This window comes from Callorhinus ursinus, unplaced genomic scaffold (assembly GCF_003265705.2).
Source record: "Callorhinus ursinus isolate GAN/ISIS: 27379988/994484 unplaced genomic scaffold, GSC_fseal_2.0 scaffold44, whole genome shotgun sequence".
Lineage (NCBI taxonomy): Eukaryota > Metazoa > Chordata > Mammalia > Carnivora > Otariidae > Callorhinus > Callorhinus ursinus.
In genome coordinates, this window is record NW_027397106.1 from 2,950,202 (window position 1) to 2,973,926 (window position 23,725).

Consider the following 23,725-nt stretch of genomic DNA (forward strand, 5'->3'; position numbering starts at 1 on the left):
GCTGCTGGAGGGCGAGGAGCAGAGGTGGGGCCCACATCTGTGGGAAGAATAGCTCTTCAATTTCCACAAAATGTGCTTTGATCCAGGCGCATATTTGCATGTCCTTTGCATCAAGCTTGCGTGGAGGAGGGAATCTGCAAGGGTTGCTCTCCCCAACTAATTTTTGTCTCTTTGCTCTCCCTACAAGGTTGTGTGAGGGCATTGGTGCTGTAAATGTGTGTAAGTAATCTGTACTGTGGGTTCTGAAATAAGGGCTTGGGGTTCCTGGTGGGCAGGAGGGCCAGATGGCAAATATTTCAGGCTTGTGAGCCACCTAGCCTCCGTCTCAACTGCTGGACTCTGTCACTGTAATGTGAAAGCTACAGCCATAAGCAACACCTACGGAGTACGTGTGGCTTGGTTCCAGCGCAATTTTATTTACAAATACAGGAGGCCAGCACAGGCTATCTTTGAAACCCTGAAAGGAAGGGGGTGGGTGGCAGTGAATGATTGTAAGTTAGATAACTACTTATGATTACAAGTTAAATAGCTATTTCTGCCTATAGGGAGGACCTGGGCAAAGAGTTTATCAAGGATGCTTGAGGCCAGAGTGCTGGAAGGAGTGCGGGGTGGGGGTGGGGCGGAATGAGGTTGCCTGGGGGGTAGGGAGGAATAGAAATGGAGGGAAGGAGCTCTGAGCAAGAGAAGGGGGTGCTGGCCGGGAGGCAGGGGACTAAGCCCTGTTCTCCTCCTGCAGGTGTCAGCAGCTCCCGGGGCGGGGTGGTCTGCGGGAACCTCTGCGTGTCCGGCTCGCGGCCGGTGACCGGCAGCGTGTGCAGCGCCCCCTGCAGCGGGAACGTGGCAGTGAGCACCGGCATGTGCGCGCCCTGCGGCCAGAGGTGCGGCAGCAGCTCCTCGGTGCGGTTCGCGTAGCACCTCCCGCTCGGTCAGCACACCGCTCTCCCAGAGAACATTCCCTGCCTTCAGAGGTGGGGCCCGGAGCAACCAAAGTCCCTGGGCTTGAAGCGGAAGGGCTCGGAGAACCAACCGCCGACCTGGCCCAACGGCAGCCTTATCGTCCTGCATCTCCTCCGCCTTCCCCCGCCCTTGCTCTTCGCGGTTTCTTCGGGGGAGGGCCGGGCTCCCCGCCCAGCTGGCAGCTGCTGCTCGTCCTTCCCCCCCCCCCCCCCCCCCCGCCCAGGAGGCTGCATGCCTGGGTCCCTGCGGCCCTGTGGGGAGATCCCATTCTGACTCAGGCTGCTCGGGGGCCTGGCCTGGCAGAAACCTGTGGCTTCTAAGGGACAGACTGGCCCGGGTCCTCGGCTGTGCACGGCTGTGGGTGGTGTGGCCGTGCTGCTATCCCACCGGCCCTCCCCTGCCTCCCGAACCTTTGCAATGACTGAGGCTGCAGCTCCACGGGGTCATCTTTCCCTGGCTGGCTCGGCTCCCTCTCCCTCGTGCTTAGTCTCCACGGTTCCAATAAAGCTCGTGGGTCATATATAATGTGCTCAGAAAATCTCCCATTTGTGCCTCCACGCGTGGACTTCCAGCCCAGTTTTTGCCCCTTGGAGGCTGACAGACAAGGCGTTCGCAGCCACGTGTGCTCGCAGCAAGAAATGCACTCTGGCAGCCCAAAACCTGGGGGTAGGGGAGTGTGCGTGCGAACAGCCTTCCCACTCCCTCAGCAGGAGAGGACTCCAGTGCCCCCTCCCCAGCAGAGCCCCAGCCCTGGGAGGAGGCCAAGGCCTCACACAGGCTAGGAGCCATGCCCCTTAAATCACCACAGCACCACGGCACCCACATGCTTTCCCAGGCCCCTGCAGAGATGGCTCCTCAGTATTCAGAGCACACCCAATGCTGTCTAAGGCCCCTTCCTCCCCAGCCCTCTCCACCCAGCTGATGAAGCCAGGATACCAGGTACCAGGCTGGGCCTCACCCAGGCTTCAGAAAGGCTGCTTTATTGGAAGCTATTCTGACATCATTTTTCAAACTGCCGGGCAGTGTTGGTAGCAGGGAGGGGAGTCCGCCTGTGACTGCGGGGGAGGGGGGGAGTCGGGGGGGGGGGGGGGTCTCTGCACACCAGGGCTCATTTTCGTATGCTCCTATGGGTGGCAGCTGAGGTCCTGATGGAATAGGACTTGAAGGTCCCAGGCCCACCGCTCGAGAAGCTCAGGGCATTGCTGCCCATGGTTCCTCCAAAGGCCACCCGGCTGCCACCTCCACCAGTGGAGTTCACCACAGCTAGGGGAAAAGGGAGAGGGTTCCATCAGCACAAGGCCCATCACCTGAGGCCCCAGTCCTCACTCCACCCCACTCTCCTGCTCTGCCTGCCCCTCTCCCTCCCCGCTGCCTTCCCTCCCCACCACCCTCCTGGGGCCAGCCCACCCCCCACCCCCACCCCTGCCAGAAGGAGCCTGGGCCAGCTGTGGGGGCTGCAGCACAGGTGTGCCCTGCCTCACTCTGCCCTCTTGCACGGCTCCCCTGGGCCCTTGAGCCTGACTTGCTGGGAGCTCCAGGGCACCTGCTAAAAGCTGGTGAGGGAAAGAAGCTCCTGGTCCAGACAAGGCCAGGCCCTCAAGCCAATGTGCCATCCTGCCGACCCAGCCTAGTCTGGACAGCACAGGAGATGGGCCACAGCCAAGAACTTACAGATATTCACAGCTCCCACTCCATCTCCAGCCAACCTGCGGGGCAGAGGAGAGACCTGTGAGCAGCTCTTTCCTCAGAGCTGGAGGAAGCAGTCCCAGGGACCCTTCCACCCAGGAGCCAGCAAGACTGGTATTCCTTCCTCTGTCCCCACACCTTGGTCCGCCTTCAGCCTTGTTGCAAAATAAGGGGGGGGGGGGCGAGGGGAGTTCACGTGGGCCCTCCTACCTACTGGCCACGTGACCTTGGGCAACATTTCAAAGCCTCCATTTCCTCACCTGACTCGGTCCTAGCCTCACAGAGTTGTTTGTGAGGGCTGAATAATATAATTTACCTAGAGCCCTGGGCGCACAGGATCTGATGAATGGTAGCCGTGAGTATTTATGAAGACAGCTGCCTCCCCTAACCAAATCATAAAACCCTCAAAGTGGGCTGTAGCTTATTGATTCTTGGATCTCCGGCCCCTAGCATGAGGTCTGGCATGTAGCAATTATTCCGTATGTACTGAAATAACTAGCGAATTGTTGCTTTCGTGAATGCTGCTAAGGCTGGGACTGGGGAGGGAGCAGAAGGCAGTCGGGGTGGCTTTAAGCAGCCCTACTGGAAATCGAAAAGCCATGGGAGACAGTTGGGCGTATTTGTTTTGTGACTCACAGCTCCATTGTTACCAAGCCCTTGGCCTTGGGGTTGAGTTTACTCTGCAGTGGGGAGGGGAGACCTCACTTTGGTAGAAGGAGTGAGGGGAGCCCAGCTGGCCTCATCAGCCCCAAGTTCAGGAAGAAGGCAGAACAAAGGACAAGGGCAAGAGACAGATATGCTAGGAAGCTTCCAGGCCCCTTGTTCCACGGGCCCCTGGGAGTGCTGGGAGTCACTGGAAGTTGTGGGACGGGAGGGAAGCCAGGGTGCAGTCAGGTAGCAATTCCATGTAACAATTTCTGGTGCTGTGCCTACGAACTCAGGAGGAAGAGACCTGAACGTCTAAAGCTCTGGTGAGGAGTGTGATTTTTCTCTTCTCATCCTAAGTAAATATTTGTTTTTGTGCCTCATTTTATATTCGTAACTCTGTACTTTGTAACCCCAAATTGCATAAGCTTCTAAGACCACAAATCCTAGACCTGCCCCTGGGACAGGTGGAGGGGTTATGGGATCAAAAACAAGGAGTCCATCTCCATGTCCCCTAAGAGGCGGAGAGAGGACAGTTGCCTCTCAGAGAACCAGGATCTAAGCCCCGATGATGACAATCTACACTGAGATTAGGCTTTCAGACAGAATGTTTCCATTCTCTGGCCAACCTTGGGCATGCCACTCGCCATCCCTGAGCTTCAGCCTGCTCAGCGGCCCATGGGAGGAAGTGGATCCAGCCCCATTCTATGTATGCATCCCCAGCTCTGGTTCTATGAGGAAAAGAAGCCCAGGGTATGTGTTCCCAAGAGAGCGTGGCCCCTGCACCCATGGTGGCAGAGGGTGCAGAGAGGCATCGTGGCTGGGACAGCTGGGCTCTGGGGCTGCCCTGAGCCCCAGATCAGCTGCTCTCTCTTCCCAGGGGCCTTTGGTATTCAATTCCTCTTCCCACAAAGACCAGATGCCAACCCAGGCAGGGATGGGGCAGTGGCAGAGACCCATCCTCCTCTCCTTCCCCAACTCCTATCCTGCGGCCATGTGTCTTCTCTCCCTCCTCCCTGCATCCAGGCACTCTGCCCTAGCACTCCCTCGTTCCCCAATTCCTTCCTGTCCATGCCATCCATCCTCCAGCTTGTCTCCCCATCCCTTCAGGAAAAATGCTCCCCAAAGAAAAAGTTCTGTAGACATTCAGCATTTTACAAATGCACATGAGTGGTCTCTAGGTGCTCCTTTACAAATGTTTGGTGTCCTCAGCCCAGGCACGAGCTCCCTGAGGGCAGAAGCGCGTCTTACATATTCTCTATCTCTGAGCTGGGTCCCAACAAGCCAAGCCCTGATGAGTCCTACCACCAAGCCTTGGCAACCACACTGTTCCCTCTCGCCCTCTCCAAACCCTAACCTTCGCCCAGGGCACAAGTCTAAAGCCTGGCCAATTGACTGAATGAATCAACCAACCCATCCAGGTGAGAATGAAGGCCCAACTTCATGGACATAGGTTCCGTGTCTTCATGAAGAATTCCTATAACACCAACCCAGCCCAGCCTGCTCTCTGGCCGCAGGTATGCAAATTATCTGTGGGACCTCCCCACATTCGGTCAATATCATGTGACTTACCACTTAGTGATGTGGCAGAAGCAGCCTGGCATCATGAAAGATCCCTGGACCAGGAATCAGCAGAGCTTGACTGCACACTGGCCCCTCAATTCATAAAACCAAACCGCAGTTTCCCCTCTGTAAACTAAGCAACAATACCTGACCTGCTTACCTGAATATATTGTGAGGATCAAATAAGATGACCCTGGCCACACATGAGGGGGCCGTTATTACCTTCAATTTTCCCATTGAGCTTTATACCACATGGTCTTTCCTACTAGAAGGGCATTTCATCAAGAGCAAAGAAGCAAGCATCATTTACCCTCCCTACACTTCCCATCCCTGGTGCCTTGCAGAAGAGAGGCCACAGAAAATGTCTGTAGGTGGATGAATGTCAAGCCCCAGGCGCCACCGAGCCCCAGAAGGATCCCCTTCCTGGCTTCTGTGTCCTCACCGGCTCTCCTCGCCCTCCAGCAGCTTGCGGTAGGTGGCGATCTCGATGTCCAGGGCCAGCTTGACGTTCATGAGCTCCTGGTACTCGCGCAGCTGCCGGGCCATGTCCTGCTTGGCTCGCTGCAGGGCGGCCTCCAGCTCCTCCTGCTTGGCATGTGCATCCTTGAGGGCCAGCTCCCCACATTCTTCGGCCTCGGCAATGGCAGCCTCCAACTTGGCACGCTGTGGGCAGTAGTGATGGCTGTGAGCTGGGGGGCAGTCCTTACCAGTCACTGCCTTCCTGCTTCCCCATCCTGCAGCAAGCGCCCGGGCAACTTGCTCATGGTGGCTTCACTGGCACCAGTCTATTTCCCCAGCACCAGGCAATCCCCAAAGGTTCAAAACATGGGCTCTGACACCCAATGCCTAGGCTCTGATACTGGCTCCACCACTTACTAGCCACGTGGTCTTGGACACACTCACCTTCCAAAGTCTCCTCTCTTCTAAAACAGCAATAATCACAGTGTCTGACTCAGAGGGGTACTGCAGGGATTAGATGGGGTAATACACAAGTCCCTGCCAGTGTCTAGCACACAGTTAGTGTTCAGTAACTGCTATTATAACTGCTATTATTTTTTTTTGTCAACCACCAATCTGGTCTCTGTTTCTAGCTTTGCTTTTTTAGATTCCACCTATAATGGGCACCTGGGTGGCTCAGTTGGTTAAGCATCTGCCTTCAGCTCAGGTCATGATCCCAGGGTCCTGGGATCAAGCCCCGCATCGGGCTCCTGGCTCAGCAGGGAGCCTGCTTCTCCCTCTCCCTCTGCTTCTCCCCCTGCTCATGCTCTCTCTCTCTCTCTGTATCTATCTCAAATGAATAAATAAAATCTTTGAAAAAACAAAAAAGATTCCACCTATAAGCATACAGTATTTGTCTTTCTCTGTCTGACGTATTTCACTCAGCATAAATGCCCTCAAGGTTTGTGTTGTCACAAATGGCAAGATTTCTTCTTTTTGATGGCTGAGTAATGTTCTATTTTATGGCTGAATAATATAATATTATATATATATATATATATATAATCACATTTTCTTTACTAATTCATCCACTGACGGATACTTTAAGTTGTTTCCATGTCTTGGCTATTGTAAACAATGCTGCAGTGAACATGGAGATGCAGAGATCTCTTTGAGATGGTAATTTTATTTCCTTCAGATATATACACGGAAATTGAATTTTTGGATTCTATGGTGGTTCTATTTTTTTTTAAAGATTTTATTTATTTATTTGACATAGAGAGAGAGAGAGAGATCACAAGTCGGCAGACAGGCAGGCTGAGGGAGAGGGAGAAACAGGCCCCCGACCGAGCAGGGAGCCTGATGTGGGGCTTGATCCCAGGACCCCCGGATCATGACCTGAGCTGAAGGCAGACGCTTAACGACTGAGCCACCCAGGCGCCCCTGGTGGTTCTATTTTAAATGTTCTGAGGACCCTCCCTACTGTTTTCCACAGTGGCTGCACCAGTTTGCGTTCCCACAGAAGGTACACAGGGCTCCCTTTCTCCACATCCTCGCCAACACTTGTTATCGCTTGTTATAATCTCTATAATTAGTAAATGCGATTATGATTTTCAAATGCCCATCCCCCCCCCCAGTCCCCAGCCCGAAGAGATCCAAAGCCATGGGATCTTAGTTGAGTCCCCAGATTTGGGGCAGCTGACAAGAATAAAAACCATCTTTAAAACAGGCCCAGAACAGGGGACTTGGAGCAGAGAGACACTGCTTGGAACCCCCAGGCCTCAAAATGTGTGACCAGAGCCCCTTGGTTTGGGCCGGGTTGGTCGGATTCACAATGGACCTGAGCCGTGGCTGCCACTTTCTGCCCAGCAGGAGCATTCGATCTATCTGCGCCCCACCCACACGCTGGGAACCTATCTAGTCCTGGGCCTCCTGCTGTTGGGCTCTGAGAGCCACCACTCCCACCCCTACCCAGTACTCCCCCTTCCTTCTCACCAGCCACTCTCTGTCCTCAGACCCTTCCCTGTCCCGGGTGTGCTCTGCCTCTCTACCAGCCCTCCTAACCCTTCCAGAAGGCCCCTCGTGTGCCCTCTGCCCCTTGTCCACCTGCCGGTCCCCTTCCCTATCACACTGGTGCCCCCTTGGCACTGCCTCATCCCACTGCCCCGGGGCCCCTCCATGGCGGTGGACACCCCAACTCTGGGGCCTGCTCCACCCCGTTGTACAAGAGGGGAAGCAGATGTGGCAGAAGCTGCAGGGTCTGAGAAACCACCATTCGGTATTCTTTGCCTCCCCTCCCAGCCTAGAAGCTGCCTCACTGCACCGGTGACTCATAGCCCTGCCTCCACGGCAGGAGGCAGCCTCCACCCTCATGTGAAGGGACCTGCGGGGCTCCAAGAAGCCCCGACATTCTGGGTAAGTCACCCCCACATCCCATCCCCCCAGCTCATCTGGAGCTTAGCCCTCTGAAGCTGCAGCACTGGTTACCTGCCCTCCCTCCCCACTGCAGACAACTGCTCTGGCTGAGCTGCCCCGTCCCTCCCCACACCTTGGCCAGGGCCTGTCCCCCTGCCAGCAACACAGCACATCTTCCCAACAGTCCGTCATCGGAGGCCCGTGCCCCACCACGGGTGCCAAGTGCCGAGAAGGAGCGGTGAGTCAGACAGATGGGGACCGGCTCCCAAGGCATTATTTGGATTTCAGTAGAGGCGGGAAACGGCCAACCACTTAATAAGCCAGAAAACTTCAGACAGTGATAGATGCTTCCAGAAAGTTCAGACGCCCTGCTGACCGAGTGGTTGGAGAAGCTATCTCTGAAAAGGGGACTCATGTCCAAAATCCCAGGGATGACAAAGGGGCAGCCATGTGCTGAGCCAGGAGAACCACATTCCAGATGGAGGGAACACCAGGGGCAAAGTCTCTGAAGCGTGAACGTGCCTGGCAGATCCAAGATACCGGAAGCAGGCTAGTGAGGCCGGAGCACAGTGAGATGCCGCGGTAGGAGGTGAAGGACGGGGACTTGTGAGCCACCGTAAGGGTTTCTGCTGGCCTCTGTCCCCCCTAATCCCCACAGACTGTGAGCTCCCAGGTACAGCATATGAACCCAGAGTGAGGTGCAAGGACAGTGCTCAGTACAAGTTTGGTAATGACTGGTGGTTTTTCTCAGGCTGGCCAGGCTGGGGCTCCCTCCCCAGGCTGCATGCCCAACTACGACTCCTCTCCTCCCATTAGCCTGAGCCAGGACCTGGCCAAGAACACTCTGTCCTGGAGATCTCACAAGTGGGCCCACGAGACTTGAGCTGCACCAGCCTCAGCCTGGGAGAGCCTCGGGCTCCTCACTCTCAGATGGCTGCCTTTCACGGGCCCCAAGAAACAGGGAGGGAGGGGGGGGGGGGGGGGGGGGGGGGTCCTTGCTCCCACCTGGTTCTTGATATTGTCAATCTCAGCCTGCAGCCTCTGGATGGCACGGTTCATCTCTGCGATCTCGTTCCGTGTATTACGGAGGTCGTCCCCATGCTTCCCAGCCTGCGCCTGGAGGGTCTCAAACTAGAGGGGCCACACAGAGAAGTTAAGGCAGGGGGTGGTCAACGATTACAGGGGACTCATCCCTCACCCCCTCCGAGGAAGGCCCAAGGTTCTGAGTGATGAGCCCTCCTAGCTTATCTTCCCAGGAAGCGACAGTCTGACTCCTGGCAATCTTCACCCACTGCCGGCAAGCCAGACTACTGGGCAGTGGGGTACAGCCGGGGCTTGCTTTCCTCCAAGTCAGGACAGGGAGGGCCAGGATGGCTCCCTGGGGCCCATCCCCATTGATCCTGGGGCTCTGCCCATTCCATTCCTGTCCCAAGTTCTGGAGAATCAGTAGAAGTCTGAAATCTTCACCTGTTAAACAACCCCCCAGTAAAAACACACTTGTTGAAAACATCAGCACCACCCATTTCACAGATGGGGAGAATGAGCTCTGGAGAATGGAAGGCACTGCCCAAGGATCACACGGCAAGTCTGAACCCACGTCTCCTTGCTGGCATATCTGTGTTCTCACCCTGTGTACCATGGATGACTCCTTATCTCTGCAGAGACCTCCCTCCGCTGCTTTTAAACCCTGCCTCAGGCTCCCTCCCCCAGAACACTAGTTCACCCCAGCACATTCCTTCAGCACCTGCACAGTCAGCCGCCCTGCCTCCACATGGCACATAATGATTCAACCTCCCTGGTCTGGAGGCCTAGGACCCAGGATCTAGTCCCTACTCTTCCAACTACTAGCTGTGTAGAGTTAGGCACATTACTTAACCTCTCTGTGCTTCGGGTGCCTCCGCCCTGTCAGCCCATCTGGCTGGGATCTCTCCCCGGGGAGGGACCTGGCCTTCACCTCTTCTTCACCTCTTCTGTGGGCCCTGGAGAGCATCACAGACTTAACCACTGGTGCCTGTCAAAACAGCGGGACCCAAGCCCTAAAGGCTTGAGACAGGGCGAGGAGTAAGGGCAGCTACCACCAAGGACCCTGCCAGGAAGAAAAGAGGGCCCTCCGCAGCCTCACACCTTGATCTGGTACATGGTCTCGGCCTCGGCCCGGCTGCGGTTGGCCATCTCCTCATACTGGGCCTTGACCTCGGCGATGATGCCGTCCAGGTCCAGGGAGCGGCTGTTGTCCATGGACAGCACCACGGACGTGTCCGAGATCTGGGACTGCAGCTCTGCCAACTCCTGCAGGGATGGGACAGAATGTCAGGACTTGGGGCATGACCCATCCCCGTTCCCACACCCATCCTGGGACCCCCTTCACACTAGGGGAAGAAAAAGGGAGAAGAGGTCAGAGTGGGCGTGAGTCACCAGAAGGCGAGGGGACACAGACCCACACCTGCTTAACAGTCCGCCCGCCCCCGGCAGCCCAGGGAGGTTAGCAGCTTCATTAGCAACTTCTCAAGAAAAGAGTCTGGTGGAATTACAGCAGATAAAGAAGGGACAGACTGTGGGGGACTGTGACGGCTCCTTCTGTGAGCTCTGCTGGGGTAGGAGCTTGGCTGTGAAGTACATCACTAGGGGGTGGGTAGGTCAAATAAACTATCCCACCCCAGGATGGAACTCTCTGCAGCCTTTAAAACCGATGACACAGCTGTATTTATATCCATGGTACACCATTACATGAAAAAAAAATGATCCTACTTTTACTAAAATACATATTACTATATCTCCATGTGTATACGCACAGCAAGAGTTTGAAAAGGTAGATACCAAGGTGATAAGAGCACATGTAAGAAACCTGTTTTCAATTTTATGCTGTACTCAATTTTCTGGATTTTTGGCAATGAGTATGCGTTTCTTTCATAATGAGAGGGAAATAAATATACATATACACATACATATGCACACACATATATATATACATAGACATATATATACATAGACCTATGTATAACATGCGACAGACATATAAAGATATATATAAAGACCCACACAGAGATTAGAATCCCCGAAGTAAACCTCAAGGAGCCTGCCCCTGAAATTCACACACGTGGAAATTCACTGAGGGGCTCATGGAGGCCGGAGGTTCAGAGGAAAGCTAGACAAAAAGGAACTGAGAACTGGTCTGTAATTAGCCTCATATATAACAGTCTCCCCAACCAGCCCTGCCAGATGACTGGCTGTCCTATCTTCCACTGAAGGCCAGAGACTCACACTGATAGGAGTGGAGAGGGTTTTAAATCCCCCAGAGAAAAAAGAGGTAAAATCCCCAGCTAAGACAAGAGGGAGAGAATCAGACTGCAGGGGCAGACAGAGTGGCCTATTGCTGGGGGGCCACATATCCGGTCCCTCTGGCTCTAAACTCCCAGATACTCTCTCCTGACTCGGGCCGCCCTGGCCACCCCACCCAGCCTACGTCTTGACTCTATAACAGCCCAGGATCCCTAGACATCCTCCCGGTTCCTTTCAACCCCTCCCAACACCCCTCCTAAAAAATGGTCACCCCATGTCTCTAGAAGGCCAATCCTGGCTGACCCCACCCTGCTCTGCTACCCTCAGCAACTCCTAAACTCCTTGCCCACCACGGATTCCTGGGTCCAGAAAGGATAAAGAACAGGATAAGTGCCTGCACACACATTCACCCAGGCTGGCCCAGACGCAGGGGGTTAACCAGATGGCCCCCTTGTTAGGACATGGAAGACATGACATGTCTCCCAAACCCAGGGTCCTCACCGTCTCATAGAAGGTCTTGAAGAAGTTGATCTCATCATTCAGGGCATCCACCTTCGCCTCGAACTCCACCTTGTTCATGTAGGCAGCATCCACATCCTGGGGGGTGGTGGCGAGAAGGGGTAGAGACACCGTGGCCTCAGTACACAGAATATTTAGCAGGGATGGGAGCCAGCCAGCACTGTCCAACCCACAGGGTCAAACACCAGGGCCCTACCAAGAGACATGCCATTTCTCCAGGCTGCCTGACCTGGCCACGGTAGGAAGTTTCCTCCACTGGACCCTCTGAAGCTGCGTGATAGGCATCATTTCCATGCATCCCCATGAACACAGGTACCTTTCCAGCACTGGTAGCCCAAGCCACCTGTAGCCCCAAACCTAGCGTTTTACTGGTTCCTGAAGGCTTTGGTGGTTTGGACACACCCCTGGCTCAACCACCTACAAGCTATGTGACCCTGAACAAGTCACTTCAACTCCGTGAGCCTCAACTTCTGATGAAGAAGGAGAGCAGAAAATCATTCCGACAGTAGGATAAGGCTCTCAGAGATGGAAGATCTCCAGCCTACATGTTTAACATACAGCTTAGTGACAGCGATGCACGTGTGGGCCATGAAGAACAGCGCAGGCCCAGGGGGCATCAGGGCCCCTCTAGCCATACATGCCTGTGCTCAAACTTGTGTGGACAGGGTCTGCTTTTACGCATCCTCGAAGCACCTAAATCTCTAAGGGCCCAGCACTCTGGGGCAGGTTGCTGTCATGTGGACGGGCCTAGAACCCTGAGCTGCTCAGTGAGTGTACTGAATCAGAATCTTAAATCAAGCCCCACTAAGATACTCCTAAGGCCTTCCAACCTTGGCTTGCACATCTCCAGGGACAGGGAGATCCCTCCGCCTCAGGCTCATCCCATTCATTCAGCACATACTTCAGCACCTGCCGGGTGCCAACCCATACCTGTCATGAAATGTTCTGACTGGAATAGAGCACTCCCGTATTTGGGTTGAAATCTCCCTTTCTAGCCTCCATCTTTTGGTCTGAATTCTAATGCCCCCAGGCCAAAAGCAAGTCCAGTGACTCACCAGAAGCACACATACACACAGGACAGGCTGTGCTATGAGGCTTCCAGATCTCTCCTTTTCCAAGCCCCTCATTCCCAGACCAGACTTTGGCCACAGGTCCCTACCAGCTGCTCAGGTACGAGGGCCACGTGGCCCCGTCCCACACAGTTTCAGATGATGCCCCCCGCACCTGGCCTAGACACCTGGCCCTCACCTTTTTCAGCACCACGAACTCATTCTCAGCAGCTGTGCGACGGTTAATTTCATCTTCATACCTGCAGTAGAGAGAGAGTGCGTGGTGTGAGTGCAGTTCTGCCTCCATGCCTCCTCCTACCCAGGGGTGAGAGTCTGCCCCGCATCAGCTTCCCCCCTGCTTACTGACACGCCTGGAAAAGTGGGGATCAGCTATGAAACCAAACGTCCCTGACTTTCCCTTGTGGCTATTCCTAAGGCTGGGGAGTCTTGGCATGAGATGAAAGTGGGAGAGCAGGGAATGCACATGAATTAAAGGACAAAAGCTGCATCTACCGGGAGGGAGAAAGCAAATACTAATAACCCAGCTTAGGGACCACTTCAAATAGGGCCTGCACTGTTATGTGCTTTCCACGAATTAGCTCATCTAATCCTCCCGATGATCCTTTAACAATGGTACCATGCTTCGTGGAAAAGGAACGGAGGCACAGAGAAGCAGATAATTTGTCCAGTCACTACGCTGCTAAGTGGCAAAGCCCAGACTTCAAGCCTGGCCGTTGACCCCAGGCCCACACCTTAACCACTACTTAATCCCACCCTCTGAGGATGAAGAAGGAGCCTGAAGCAGAGGAATCTTGTGGAATCAGGAAGAGGGTGCAGCAAGTCCTGGAAGAACCAGGCCCCAGCTGGCTGGTCTAGTCCCATCTCTACTCCCACAGCCCCCACCCCACCCCAAGTCCCTTTTTCTCCCAAGGAGCCAGTCCCGCTCATAGGAGGACATTGGCGATGCAGGGCACAGAGCAAGGGAACCCTTGGGCCTGACCCAGTATTTATTTGGGAACTTTTTTAAAAAAAAGTGTTAGAAACAGGAACTCAGTAGCACCCACAGGCTGCAGGAGGGCAGCAGGGCAACTATGGTGGGGAGCACGAAGCTCCTGCAGGCAGAGCCCCTCCAGGAGGAGGCCAGACTCACAAGGGCCCATGCCCTCAGGTCCTATAGAATAGTTACAGAACCATCCTGAAGGCCATCTCTCCATCCCTGCCCTTGCAGCATGCTGCTGAGCCCAGAGGATGCACAGACAGGAGTTCACTGGGCAGCGGCATCCAGGACCCTTCCAGGTGCCCCTTCCAGGCCTCCCTCAACCCCAGCTCAGAGCTCAGCCTGGCTCTGCGGGAAAGTGCTCTACCTGTAGGCTGGGGGGGAGGGGGGGTGGCGGGGGAAGTGTGCTGTGAGAGCACACACAGGCACACACACATGACAACAGAGGCTCACTTGTTGCCCAGAGCCCACTCTGTCCTGTACCTGTCTGTTCTCACCTGCTGGGGGATTATCCTGTTGACTGTTGCTCTAGGAAAGTAGGGGAGTGGGTACTCTCCACAGAGGCCTTTTTGTTTGTTCTACCTGCAGTCAGAGCCAGTGTCCCTGCATGGCTTTAGTCATCCACCTCCAGGGCAGAGCACAGAACTCACTTGCTACTCCCAGGACTACTGGGCAAGCCGGCTGGGGTGGGGCCCCGCCCAAGCCTCAGGCCTTGGTTTCTCTTCAATGGGAAAAGAGACCTCAGTGGGCCCCTCAAAGGCCTGTCTTTCCAACCCCAGTCTCCCAGGCCCCTACGCTCCCTGCCCCACCACACAGCCTCCTCTCTGGTTCCTGCACTGGCCAGAGCCGCCCCTCAGCCTCAGCAACCCTCCATGGCCCACCACACATGATCTCTCTCTCTCTCCTTGCTTCTTTCCGTCCCAGGTCAGCTCTGCATCTCCTCCTGGGAGTCAGGGGTCCAAAACATTCCAGTCCCAGCTCTCCCAGAGACCTGCCATGTGATCTCCCTCAGGACCCTGAATCTCTCTGGTCTCTAACTCCTCACCTGAACAGAGGGGCTGTTTTAGAATAATCTGTGAGGGTTGTGCAAGTTCTGAAGCTCATCTGTCATAGGACACCTTTTGCCCTACCCTCTCCTGGGGCCTTGGTCAGGCACCCAAAGGGAACAGTGCAGGTGAGGGTTCGGTGGGGATATTTTCCTGGCAAAGTCAGGTGACAAGACTTGGATACAGCTCCCAGGGACAAAGAAGGAAGAAAAGAGACAGGGAATGTGTGAGTCAAGGCCTTCCGTTCGGGGGTTACTGTACCGAGCAGCTGCACCCTCTGACCCCTAGCCCCAGAGGGGGCCTGCCAAGGATCAGCTGATGAGGGGCGCATGCGCCCGGGGTGCCAGCCCCTCCCCCAGGTCTCACGAGGGTCAGTACTTGTTCTTGAAGTCTTCCACCACGTCCTGCATGTTCCGCAGCTCTGCCTCCAGGCGGCCTCCATCCAACTGCAGCCCCTCAAGCTGCCTCCGCAGGCCAGCAATGTAGGCCTCGAAGATGCTGGGGACACAGCTGCTCTTGGCCGACTTCTGCTCCTGCAGCAGGGCCCACTTGGTCTCCAGCAGCTTGTTCTGCTGCTCCAGGAACCGCACCTGAGAGGGGAACGGAGGCGGAAACTCCTGAGGGGCAGCCCGTGCCACCCACACTGGGGTTGGGAGCGTCTCCAGCTCCCCACACAGCACAGCCCATGCTCCCACTGGCTGTTCCCCCAACCCGGACCCCGGCCCTTGGTCCCCTCCTCCAGGAATACCACGCTGAACCAGCCTCTCCTCCAGGACTCTCTGTCTTGAGTGCCTCAGACTGTGACCCAGGAGTCAGATCTGCCCAGTCGCCAAGATGTCTCCTGCCTCCTGTGTTCCCCATCACATTACAGATGATCTTCTCCACCTCCCTCTCTGCAAGGCTGCCCCCTCCCTGTCTGTCCTGGGCCTCCCCTCTCTGTATCCTCTCTCTGCTGCCCCTTTCTTCCAAGGTCTCAGGACAGGGTGCTAAAATAAGCAACTATTATCTGCTCGGTCTGGGGCCCAAAAGGCTCCTTGGATGCATCCAATATGACTGGGAGTAGGAAACAGCTCTCCTCAGAACTAGCAACTCGGAGCAGCAGGGCCTGGGGGCTGCAGACTGTAAGGCAGAGCAGCTCCGCACCAGGGGCGGACCCTGGGCCTGGGGAGGCTTCAGCAGAATCTTAAGGATTTGTAAGGTCTGAATGCCAAAGGAGAGGGCATGGGGGACTGGAGAAGCAGAGAGCTACACCAAGGCAGGAGAGGGAAGGTCTGGTCTAACAGTCTAACACCCCCGAGGAAGGAGGTCCTGGCCAGAGGGGCGCAGCTGGACTAGCCCCTAGTTCCTGGTCCAGCCCCACTTTGCTCCCCTCCTAGACCCACCAGTCAAGTCGGCCCCTCTCCCTCCAACCCCTGCTTTCACTCCCCCACTCCCTCCCCGACCCCTGTGGGACCCAAACAGCCAGGAAAAACCTCCTCCCAAATGGCCCTTTCCCAGGGTCCCTCAGGGCTCCTTCCCTGGGCGCAAATGGGCTATCTCCAAAGGCAGGTAGAACCTCACCTCCCACCACCAAAGGGAGGCTGGAGGACCAGGTCGGTGGGCAGGTGTGGCAGGGAGCCTCCCTCCCTCCAGCCCTTTATTTTCAGCATCTGCCTCAGCATAAGCAGTGCGAGGAGGGAGGGAAGAGATCCTCAGCTGGGGACAGTGTGTTCCCCCTACTCCGTCTCTCACCCCACGCAGCCCCCTCTCAGGGAAACTCCTGGCCCTGGCCTCTGGAGCTCCCAACCTGAATGCGCCCAAGAAACGCAGCCAACTCCCAGACACAGCCTGCGGGGTCAGCCGGACAGACTCAAGCACACCTCCTGGGAGGAAAAAGCAGGGCGATCTGGGCAGCTCGCCGGAAGAGGACGCTTGGAGCCCGAAGGGGAACAACAGTCACAGGGTTCACGAGGAGAAAGGTTCCCGATCCTGGCGGAAGGAGAACGCACCAGGCCTCCCAGCGCCTGGCCCGCGTGCAGTCAGGGCAGGTGGCTTCTGTGGCCCGGAGCGTGGCGTGCCGCAGGCTGCGGCGGCTCACCTTGTCGATGAAGGAGGCGAACTTGTTGTTGAGGGTCTTGATCTGCTCGCGCTCCTCCTGGCGCACCTGCTGGATGGACGGGTCGATGTCCACCCGCAGCGGGGCCAGCAGGCTCGGATTGATGGTTACCTCGCGGATGCCGGCGCCCACGGGGCCCCCGTAGGCGGAGCGCACGGCCACGCGCGGCTGCGAGGCGCCCAGGCCGTACAGGCTGCGGCTGCCGAAGCCGCCGGGGCGCACGGGGCTGAGGCGCACCTGCGCGCCGCGCCGGGGGAAGGCGGAGGAGCGCGAGCTGAAGACCTGGGAGCTTAAGTGGATAGACATGCTGGCTGGACCGGGCTGGACCTACGGGCGGGCGCGACACTGCCGAACTCGCTGACCTCCGCCGGCCCCCGCCGCTTTTATCCGCTAGGCGCGGGCCGATCCCCTTACACAGGTAGGGGCGGAGCTGGCCGCCGGCCACCCTTCTCTGCTCGCTGGAGCCCCTCCCCGGGCCAGGCTTCTGCTCTCCGCGCCCAGGCCGGCCGGGCTTTGGGGCCCAGGCCGGAAAGTCCCGAGTGGGGAGGAGGGCCGTAGACCCCCAGCGCCCGGGATAGGGGCTGACAGGGAGCGGTGGGAGCCGGCCATCTGAGCAGATCCGAAACAGGTTCAGTCTGGGAAGGCTTCCGGGAGGAGGCTTCAGAAAGAGTCCTGCGGCCAGAGCAGAGAGATCGAGTGATGAAAGACTGGGGGAGAGGGGGATCAAAAAAGTTCTGGTCCAGGAGTCAGCACCCAGCCCCCTTCCCCAAGCATTCCAGAAAGGCATTCCCAGCCTCCTTACCCCACGTCCAGTTCCTCCTTGAGAGATCAGCTCAGTTCTTGAGTAATCTGACCCCACGTAGCCTGGTCTAGCTGGTTTCCCTGGCCACTACACCTCATCCCCATATAAAAACCCGGCCAAGTGGGGCATGACCCCTCTTCCGGCCCCCTCCTCACTCCAGTAGGTATCTGAAGCCCAGAAGCCATGTGTGAAGCGTTGCTTTGGGTTCGCATTTCCCCTCCCCCAACACACTTTCCTATCCACTTATTTTATTTGTCCCTGAAGAGGCAGGGGACACCTGCGTGTCGTTGGGACACTTTGCGGATGTCTGCACACTAATGTGTGGACACACCTGCAGGCCACTGGCCCTCGCTGTGTGCTCACCTGAGACATGTGTGTGCATGTCTGTGAACTTTCTTGTGCAGGTGGGAGTCTGTATTCAGTGTGTGGCGGTGTGTCTGTGGATACACAGTTGCACGCTTTTGGATGCAGGTCTGTGAGCCTGCTTGTATTTACACTCAAACACTCCTCCCCATCTTCCACTGCCGCCATTTTCCTGCGTAAAGGTCCCCAGCTCTCATCGTGTCGCCCACCAAAGAAGTCCCAGCAGTCTCAAACCCAGCCCAAGATGGGGAGAAACCGCGCTGGAACAGGGAGCACCAGACAGAGACAGCTCACCCCCCAGCTGCACTTCCCAGGAGCCTCCAGCCACGCTTGCCACGCCCTCGGCCTCTGCCAGGCCCTGCCCCCCATTCTCCCCAGACCCCGTTTGGTTAGAAGGGCCACCTAGAGAGCCTTTGGAAAAGACAGCTGGCAGGCCTGCAGCCACCTTTAGCCTACCTCCAGCCCCCTAGTGAGCTGGCCGGCTTATCACCTCAGACCAAACCCTCAGGTACATCCTGGGTGGTGGAGGGTGGGGATGGAATGTCCTTCCGGGTTTTCATTTCGGTTAGGTACGAAGGCCTTCCCCTGAGACTGAGGGAGCCGCAGCCCCTGTTCAGTGACCTCCATGCAGGCCCATGTTGCTGGCCCTCCCTCTCCTCTGTATTGGTGTTGGGACGGCTCAGGCCAGAGGCAGAGGGGTGCCCGGGGAGACCTTCAGTGGTCTCTGCTGTAGGCTGTGTGGGTGTGGGTGTGGGTAGGGGTGTGGGTGGGAGAGAGAGGGGGAGAGAGATTGAGCTTTTACCTGGAATTCTCAGTTGTAGTTTGAAGAGCACACAGAGTTCCTGGCCTTGTGATATGTGCAGGCATGGGGATTCCACTCCTCCCCAGCCCCCACCCCAAGCAGGCAAAAGAGACCAACTGTTCAATTTCCACACATACATACATGCCCACGCACACGCCTACACACATCACTCACATATACTCACACACACACACCCGCATACACGCATGCACACATACCCCATGGCCCTCACACACACACACACACACACACACACACACACACACACACACACTCCAACTTCCTTACCCCTCAGGGCTCATCCTCAACTCTCTCCTACCACCTGCCATACCAGCCCCCTACCTCTCAACCCCCACAGCCCCACCCGTGTTCTGCGGCTGGCCCCTCCTTCCCCCTCCCACCTGCAGCCCCCACAGGATCTGTGACCACCCCCCAACCCTTCCACTTCTCCCCTAGAGCCTGGCCTGAGAGATCTTGGGCAGAACACGGCTGGTGACCTGCCTTGTGACCCTGGACAAGTCGCTGCCCCTCCCTGGGCATGGTTTCTTCAGCAGAGATGAAATCCCTGGGTTCCAGGGGGAGAGGGAGCTGGCAGGACATTGCAAAAAAGAAAAGGTCTTCAGGCCTGCCAGGCCTCGGCCCCCTCTTGAGTGGCATTTCCCCGTTCCAGGGCCTGCCCAGTACCCACCCTCAGCCTCCCCATCCCCTCCCTGAAACATTCCTGGCAGCTCCAGCCCCACCCACCCCTCTCCTCCTGTCTCTGCACCTCCCGCCAACAGCACGGGCCCACTCGGTGCCAGGCCGCGCACACACACCCCCTCTGGAGGGCTTCACGAGGAGCTGTCCACACCGAGAGAGGCCTCGGATCACATTCCTACCTGCAGGGTGCTCGGCACAGTGGGTCATCTCGACTCCGTCTCCCACCCCAGCCCGTGCCTCTGCTGGCCCCACAGAGATCCCCTTAAGGCATTCTGGGCAGAATCTTCTGATAAGATAATCCTTAGCGCCCTTTCTAGCTGTCCCCTTCCTGCCCAGAGGCTCACCCTGTCTCTGTAGTGCTCTGTGACACACACAAACACACACACACCCCAAGCACACATTCGGTGACCCTTGGCTCCTGGCCTGGCTTCCCACCGCGCCCTCTGGACCCCAGCAAAACCAGCAAGCAGCCTGGCCTCATGAAGCCTGTGAAGACACAATGGTCCTGCAGCCTCTGCAGGGAACGGGTTGCTCCCCTCCAGAGAGTGGGAGAAAATAGTCTTTGGCTTCCCCACTGCACTTTAGAGCCATGACTCATTGTCCATCCCGTGAAAACACAGCCTCTGATTCCTAAAAAAGAAAAAAAAAAAAAAAAGCATGATCTGTTTTCAGTATCTTAGAATTCAAATGTTTGTAATTTTAACAAAAAGCATTTCACATTTCTGCATGGAATGTAATACTTTTTTATGTCAAATAATGAAAGACAAGAAAGCAACATAAATGACAGCCAGCAGGTTGCTTTCCTGAATACATGAACCCCCAAGCAAAAGACAAACAGTGCAGCAGGAAAGTGGGCAACAGACAGAGACAGTAAGAGCTAGCATACTTCCAGAGTACTTACTCTGCAGGTGCCCGGCCCTGTCCTAAGCACACTGCCTCCGTGAGCCCAGGCAGCTCCCACCACAGCTCCTCGGCACAGTGTGGTCATCCCCGACCTAAGGAAGGAGACAGAGGCACAACAAATTTAAGTAAATGGCCCAAGGTCACACAACTAAGATGTCAAAAATCCAGGATTTGAACTTTGGCAGTTTGAGCCACTAGATTGCCTACAAAAAAAGAAAAAAGAAAGAAAGAAAATCAAATAGCAAATATGAAAAAAAAAAATGTTCAACCTAACTCAAAGAAATACAACAAGGGACGCCTGGGTGGCTTAGGCAGTTAAGCGTCTGACTCTTGGTTTCAGCTCAGGTTATGATCTCAGGGTCGTGGGCTCGAGCCCCGCGTTGCGTCGAAGCTCAGCGGAGAGTCTGCTTGAGGATTCTCTCTCTCTCCCTCTCCCTCTGCCCCTCCCTTGATTGCATGTTCTCTCCCTAAATAAATAAATAATTTGTTTAAAAATATTACATACATTCAAGGAGTGCTATCTATTGAAAAAATGAAAATAAAATCCTTTCTATGCTGATTGAGTTTTTGCCTTTATATACTGATTGCACAAATCGCTGCTGTTTTTTTAAAACCCAAGAGGCTCATGCCATCCAACTACACCATGTTTACCCCCTCCTCTGTGGCTGGTCCCTGCCAGCCCCAGAGTTGCCTCCTGACCTCCTAGTCACTCCCTCACACTCGCCAAGGACTCTGACACCTGGTTCTGGGGCTCCTCTCCAGCCTGGCACCCCCACTCTCCCAGGCAGATAACCTGCCCAGCATCTTAGCCTGGCCGTTCCTTAACTCCTCAATTCCAGTGACCTTCACATCCATCCCTTTCCTCCTGTCTCTGCCCATGGCCATGCTCTAGAACCTAGTCTGCTCCATCTCTGGAGTGTCAGACTCTGGTCTCACACTATGCGGCTGGTCATAACTGTCCCACTCAGCAGATGGGTTCTTCACCTGCACCAGCATCCCCAGGCCTGAACCCCATTAATCTGTTTTCTCCCTGCCTGCTACCCTCCTTCCTTCTTTCCAGCTTGGACCCCTCGGACCCCTCATCTTTGAGCTCTCACCTTTCAGTGCCCTCCACCTAGACAAACCCCCAGCCTGGCTCAACCTAAATGCTGAACTCTACCTGAGTTCCAAACTGCAGACCTTGGTGAAGACCATACCCTCAAGATGTGGTGTCACTACCCGTTCACAATCCCTAGGCTCAGCTGCATCCTCTCTGCTACTGGGCACCTCTCTCTCTGCCTTTGGTCAACCAGCTTTTCCAATCCTCCTAGTTGCTATGGCAAAGCTTCTCAACTCTCTCCCTGTGCTCCACCCTACCCCTCCACCCTCACCTTCAACAAAGTTACATAGCATTCTTCTTCACTGAGAAAATCAGGCTGTCTGGTAAAAACTCCTTACCGTCCCTCCTCCACCCAGACTTACCTACATACCCACTTCTCATCCTCCCTCCAGGCTCTGAGGACAGACTATCTCTCCCCCCAGGACACCAGCCTCCCTCAACACCTCAGATAGAGCATTCCATTCACCGGTCCCTACTTCTTCATACTGTCACCTTCTGTTTCTCCTCCCCCTCTGACGGCCTTCCCATTTGTCTGCATGCTCTTCACTGGAGCTTCATGGGGGCACCAGCCACATGTCAGCGGGCAGAGGTTTGAATGGGGCGAGGAGGTACAAACAGTGAGTGCCAACTACAATTTCTCATGAAGTTTGGCAGTAAGAGAAAGCAAGGTGGGAAGTTAGCTTGCCTGGAAAGCAAGCTAAAGGAGAGGATTTTTATAGGTTGGAGAGACCTGAGCGTGCAAGTTGGTGGAGGAAAGGGAGAGAGACCATAAGGAGAGAGGTTAAATATGAGGGTGTGGGAGGAGCTAATTAATGGGGCGGGGGGGTGCTGGCTTTAAAAGTCCGGGTGAGACCAGCCTTGGTGCAGAGGAGAAACACCTCTATGTGGCAGGAAGGAGCTAAGGATGGATAAGGATATAGATACTTAAAGGTGGGTGGAGGAGGCTAGTCCAGAGAAGTTTCTACAGACTGTGAGAATGGCTATTTCTGTTAAACGTTTTGTAGGGTTGTTCTGTCCAAATTCTCTACACCTGATCACCCTATGCATGCATGTACTTTCTCTGGTCTCCGTCTGAATGACAATAACTCCCCCTAAAAGAGATCAGCGGTCTCCGGGGAAACCATGCAACACCAGGGTGGCGATCTGGTTTCACTTGGACCGTCACTTCTTCCTAGCTGCACGACCTTGTCGCTAACCTCTATGGGACTCAGCTTCTTCTTCTGTAAAGTGGGAAATTAAGAATGTCTATCTCATGGGTTCTTTTAAGTAGCGAAGAAGATAATGTTATCAGATGTACTTAAGGACTCAGTAAATGGGAGTTGTTGCTGATGTTGAAGTTACCGTGACCAACAACCTTTGGAACATCTGCCACCTCTTGGCGATTCCTATCCTCTCTTTTCTGGTAAAAGCCTAAGGAGACTAGGACTTGAGACACTGCCTCTCTTGATTTGTCCTTCATTTGATGACTCTGTACCAATGGGGGTGTCTGCGGGGTCTTACATTACCCATTGTGGTGCCACCACCCTGCACCCTGCTCCCATCCTCCATCCCCAAGGTTCTCCGCTCTCCTCTCTGCACACTGGCAATCTTCACCCACCTTCTGGTACATCCATTTCCCATGTTCCTGCTGAACTTTCTGGGCTTGCAGAACCAGATATGCAAAAAATGGTTCCCCTACTTGATGCTGAGGTTCACCGTGATATACAACGAGCAGATGGCAAGCAAGAAGCGGGAGCTCTTCAGCAACCTGCAGGACTTCGTGGGCGCCTCCGGGAAACTCTCCCTGCTGGAGCTAGGCTGCGGCACCGGGGCCAACTTCAAGTTCTACCCGCCCGGATGCAGCATGACTTGTAGTGACCCCAACCCCAACTTTGAGAAGTTCTTGATCAAGAGCATGGCGGAAAACCGACACCTGCAGTTCGAGCGCTTCTTGCTGGCTTCGGGGGAGAACATGCCGCAGGTGGCCGATGGCTCCATGGACGTGGTGGTCTGCACCCTGGTGCTCTGCTCCGTGGAGAGCCAGGAGCGGATCCTCCAGGAGGTGCGCAGAGTGCTGAGGCCGGTGAGTGAGGAGGTAGTGGGAGAGACTCATCTTCACTGCGTGCTCAGCTGGACACCTGTGGGCTTCAGTCACAGCTCCCATGAGGGGTGACCTTAGGTAAGTCCCTTCACTTGTTCCTTTAACCACTTATATATTCCATAAACATTTGGATGGGGTGCCTGGGTGGCTCAGTCGGTTAAGCATCTGCTTTCTGCTCCAGTCATGATCTCGAGGCCCTGGGATAGAGTCCCACATCTGGCTCCCTGCTCAGCAGGGAGTCTGCTTCTCCCTCTCCCACTCCCCCTGCTTGTGCTCTCTCTCTCTGTC

At 55.5% G+C, this 23,725-nt stretch overlaps 2 protein-coding genes and 1 pseudogene across 2 annotated transcripts in view; 2 read left to right on the plus strand and 1 right to left on the minus strand.

The window, feature by feature from the left end:
• The window catches only part of LOC141370750 (keratin, type II microfibrillar, component 7C-like), a 6,115-nt gene extending 5,203 nt beyond the window's left edge, over window positions 1-912 (plus strand). Inside the window, exons 6-7 of the mRNA XM_073881863.1 lie at window positions 407-491; window positions 737-912. Coding sequence (XP_073737964.1) covers window positions 407-491; window positions 737-912 — 261 coding nt within the window. The remainder of the gene's footprint in view (window positions 1-406; window positions 492-736) is intronic.
• Window positions 913-1,880: 968 nt separating this feature from the next.
• On the minus strand, window positions 1,881-17,115 carry KRT7 (keratin 7). The gene is made up of 9 exons (XM_025882641.2): window positions 16,672-17,115; window positions 14,973-15,184; window positions 12,751-12,811; window positions 11,485-11,580; window positions 9,829-9,993; window positions 8,710-8,835; window positions 5,294-5,514; window positions 2,629-2,663; window positions 1,881-2,220 (listed from the first exon to the last, which is right to left on the minus strand). The coding sequence occupies exons 1-9, from the start codon at window positions 16,993-16,995 to the stop codon at window positions 2,066-2,068; spliced, it is 1,395 nt and encodes a 464-aa protein (XP_025738426.1). The 5' UTR covers window positions 16,996-17,115; the 3' UTR covers window positions 1,881-2,065.
• A 5,704-nt stretch (window positions 17,116-22,819) lies between these two features.
• Window positions 22,820-23,509, plus strand: LOC112832599 (thiol S-methyltransferase TMT1A pseudogene; annotated as a pseudogene).
• The last annotated feature ends 216 nt before the right edge of the window (window positions 23,510-23,725 follow it).

Excerpts from the sequence above, each read along its gene's own strand:
- KRT7 (XM_025882641.2), bottom strand. The coding sequence starts at position 16,995 with ATGTCTATCCACTTAAGCTCCCAGGTCTTCAGCTCGCGCTCCTCCGCC. Across the intron at positions 2,664-5,293 it reads CTGGAGGGCGAGGAGAGCCG|GTTGGCTGGAGATGGAGTGG; the intron begins GTGAGGACACAG and ends TCTGCCCCGCAG. Across the intron at positions 2,221-2,628 it reads AGTGGGAGCTGTGAATATCT|CTGTGGTGAACTCCACTGGT; the intron begins GTAAGTTCTTGG and ends CTTTTCCCCTAG.